Raw genomic sequence first — 2219 nt, 5'->3', positions numbered from 1 at the left:
CACTGTCCTTCAGCAGTACTGAAAATCTCTAACAACAAACAAAGCATTTTTGGATGCAACGATAAATAACCAACACTTTGCATTGAAAGTAAAGCCCCTCCAAAACAATATTAACATAACATTAACTGAAATATTTTTGGAGTATCCATTTAAAATACATTAAGTGAACCATGTGCAAAACTTGCTTTTCATAACATTTAAACTAATGCCTTAAAGTAGTTTAATCCTGTTCATCTGGAGGAGGGTAGGATGACATAAAGGCCTGGTTAAAGGATGCATGCTGAGCCTGGTCTCGAGGGTTTGGTCGTTCTGGTCTAAAGGGCTGACCCGGATTGTGAGATGGTGAAAGGGCATTACCAAAAGGAAGAGGTTGAGCTAAATCTTGTTGGAAAGACAGAGACTGATTGGACATCTCAAATAGTGGAGACTGAGATGAAGCCATGGGGTATGGAGGGGAATGGATGACTGAAGACTGTGTTGGGCAGTAAAGATGTGGAGCCTGTACTGCCTGCTGGTAGAAAGGTGGTTGTTGGCGTGTGATGAGCTGGGTCAACATGGACAGCACTTTAAGATCATGCTCATGCTGAGCTGCTTGCATCTTCAACAGAAGCTCCGACTCATCATTCTTCAAGGCGCTTGTAATCTTGTCCGCAAATATTTCCAAAGTTGACTCCATCTTTGACTTTCTCTTCCTGCTCTTGGCAGATGTATCTGTAAAGGGAATAGTTGTTTGTGTTATTTCAACAAAAGGATAATTTTTATGTTTGAAGGACAGAGGGAATTTCCATATGCAGTTCTGGTACACACCTTGGAGAAATTAGAACATCACCATATCAGTACAGGTCAGAAATTAAGACTGGGGTATTTGATCATTTGAGTCAACTCGTGGTTTTTATTTAAAAAACATTGTACAATCTACAGCATGTCTTACATTACAATCTCACCCTTCCCTCTCATTGACAAAATGAGTAGTATTAATTAAAAGATATGTGTGCTTTATCCATGCTTAGACATCTAGAGTAAAATTTAACTCATTATTTTGCCTTGTGAGGTCTCGACATGACACCTTACTTAGAAAAAACGTTTTTATTCAATGTGATGATGAAAAGTTTGCAACAACAATGTTCTATTTGATATATGGGTTACTTACTTCTGGTTTGTGCATTCTTCTTTATGGAATTATCTGCACTCACTGCAGATGAAGAACTTTCCTCTGATGCAGAATCAAATGTCAGTGACACAGGAGTATCCTCACCCAGTGTACAGGCGCCTTTCGAAAATACAACCATACAACCTATTAAAAGTTATATACATGGTTACAGCTGATGTAGTTCAGCCTTCATTTAGAATTACGCTATTGCTGTCATATAGAATGTTTTCAATTTTTGTTCAGTAATTTATTCAGTTCTGTTATGTTTAGACATGTGTTATACAGTACGTTTAATGTAACGTTACTTGTACTTAGTTTTATTCTCCACACATGACTACAACAAGTTAGCCTACCTTTTTCACTGTTGAGGCTGGGAGCTGGACTGGCGCTAGCCCCTGGACTTTCAGGCTCCTCTTCAGCTGTTTCAATGGAGCTATCGATCAGCTCTATTGGCTGACAGCTGGGTTTGTCCCCCAAAATACGGTCAAGCTCATCATAAAACGGGCAGGTGACTCGACCACGTCCGCTTCGTTTGTTTATATCTTTAGCTTCTTTAAACTTGGCTCTGAGGCTCTTGACTTTCCTCTGACACTGTAGCCACGTTCGCCTGTGCCCTCGTCCAATCATTTCTTTGGCAATGCACTCGAACACAGCCCGGTTGCGATACGACCCTTCAAGTTTAGCTTGGATAGAATTGTCTCCCCATATGCTAATCAATTCCGCAACCTCAGTTTCGGTCCACTGACCCGCTCCGTCTCCAGTTTCCGCCGCCATGCTTTTTTGGTTTGTCTTCTCCGGCGCTGATAATTGGCGTCTGTCTCGTGTCAGTGACGTAAAAGACGGATTTAATGCGACCTGACCGTTCACACAGCAGTCGCTTTCTAAAACATCGGATATGTATCGGATTCAGTACCACATACGAAAGTGACCCAGATCGGATTTGAAAATATCCGATTTGTGCCGTTCACACTGTCAGACCATGATCGGATATGGGTCGCATAGGGTCAAAAAAATCGGATTTGATGCGCTTTCGCCTGCAGTGTGAACGTAGCCTAAGTGTTAAGGTTTT

The 2219-nt window shown here is 41.4% G+C and overlaps 1 protein-coding gene across 1 annotated transcript; it reads right to left on the bottom strand.

Annotated features, from left to right (window-relative positions):
* Positions 1 to 220: 220 nt before the first annotated feature.
* Positions 221 to 1924, bottom strand: LOC146638319 (uncharacterized). Its single transcript, XM_085367648.1, has 3 exons — positions 1504 to 1924; positions 1151 to 1270; positions 221 to 711 (listed from the first exon to the last, which is right to left on the bottom strand). The coding sequence occupies exons 1-3, from the start codon at positions 1922 to 1924 to the stop codon at positions 221 to 223; spliced, it is 1032 nt and encodes a 343-aa protein (XP_085223774.1).
* Positions 1925 to 2219: the final 295 nt, after the last annotated feature.

The sequence above is a fragment of the Diplotaxodon limnothrissa genome, linkage group LG2, assembly GCF_057381915.1.
Source record: "Diplotaxodon limnothrissa isolate DT_005_m linkage group LG2, D_limnothrissa_male_GT1.1, whole genome shotgun sequence".
Taxonomy (NCBI): Eukaryota; Metazoa; Chordata; class Actinopteri; order Cichliformes; family Cichlidae; genus Diplotaxodon; species Diplotaxodon limnothrissa.
The sequence above is the reverse complement of the archived record's forward strand: the minus strand, read 5'-3'. Positions and strand labels throughout refer to the sequence as shown.

Excerpts from the sequence above, each read along its gene's own strand:
- LOC146638319 (XM_085367648.1), bottom strand. The coding sequence starts at position 1,924 with ATGGCGGCGGAAACTGGAGACGGAGCGGGTCAGTGGACCGAAACTGAG. Across the intron at positions 1,271-1,503 it reads CAGCCTCAACAGTGAAAAAG|GCGCCTGTACACTGGGTGAG; the intron begins GTAGGCTAACTT and ends TATTTTCGAAAG. Across the intron at positions 712-1,150 it reads GAAGAATGCACAAACCAGAA|ATACATCTGCCAAGAGCAGG; the intron begins GTAAGTAACCCA and ends TTCCCTTTACAG.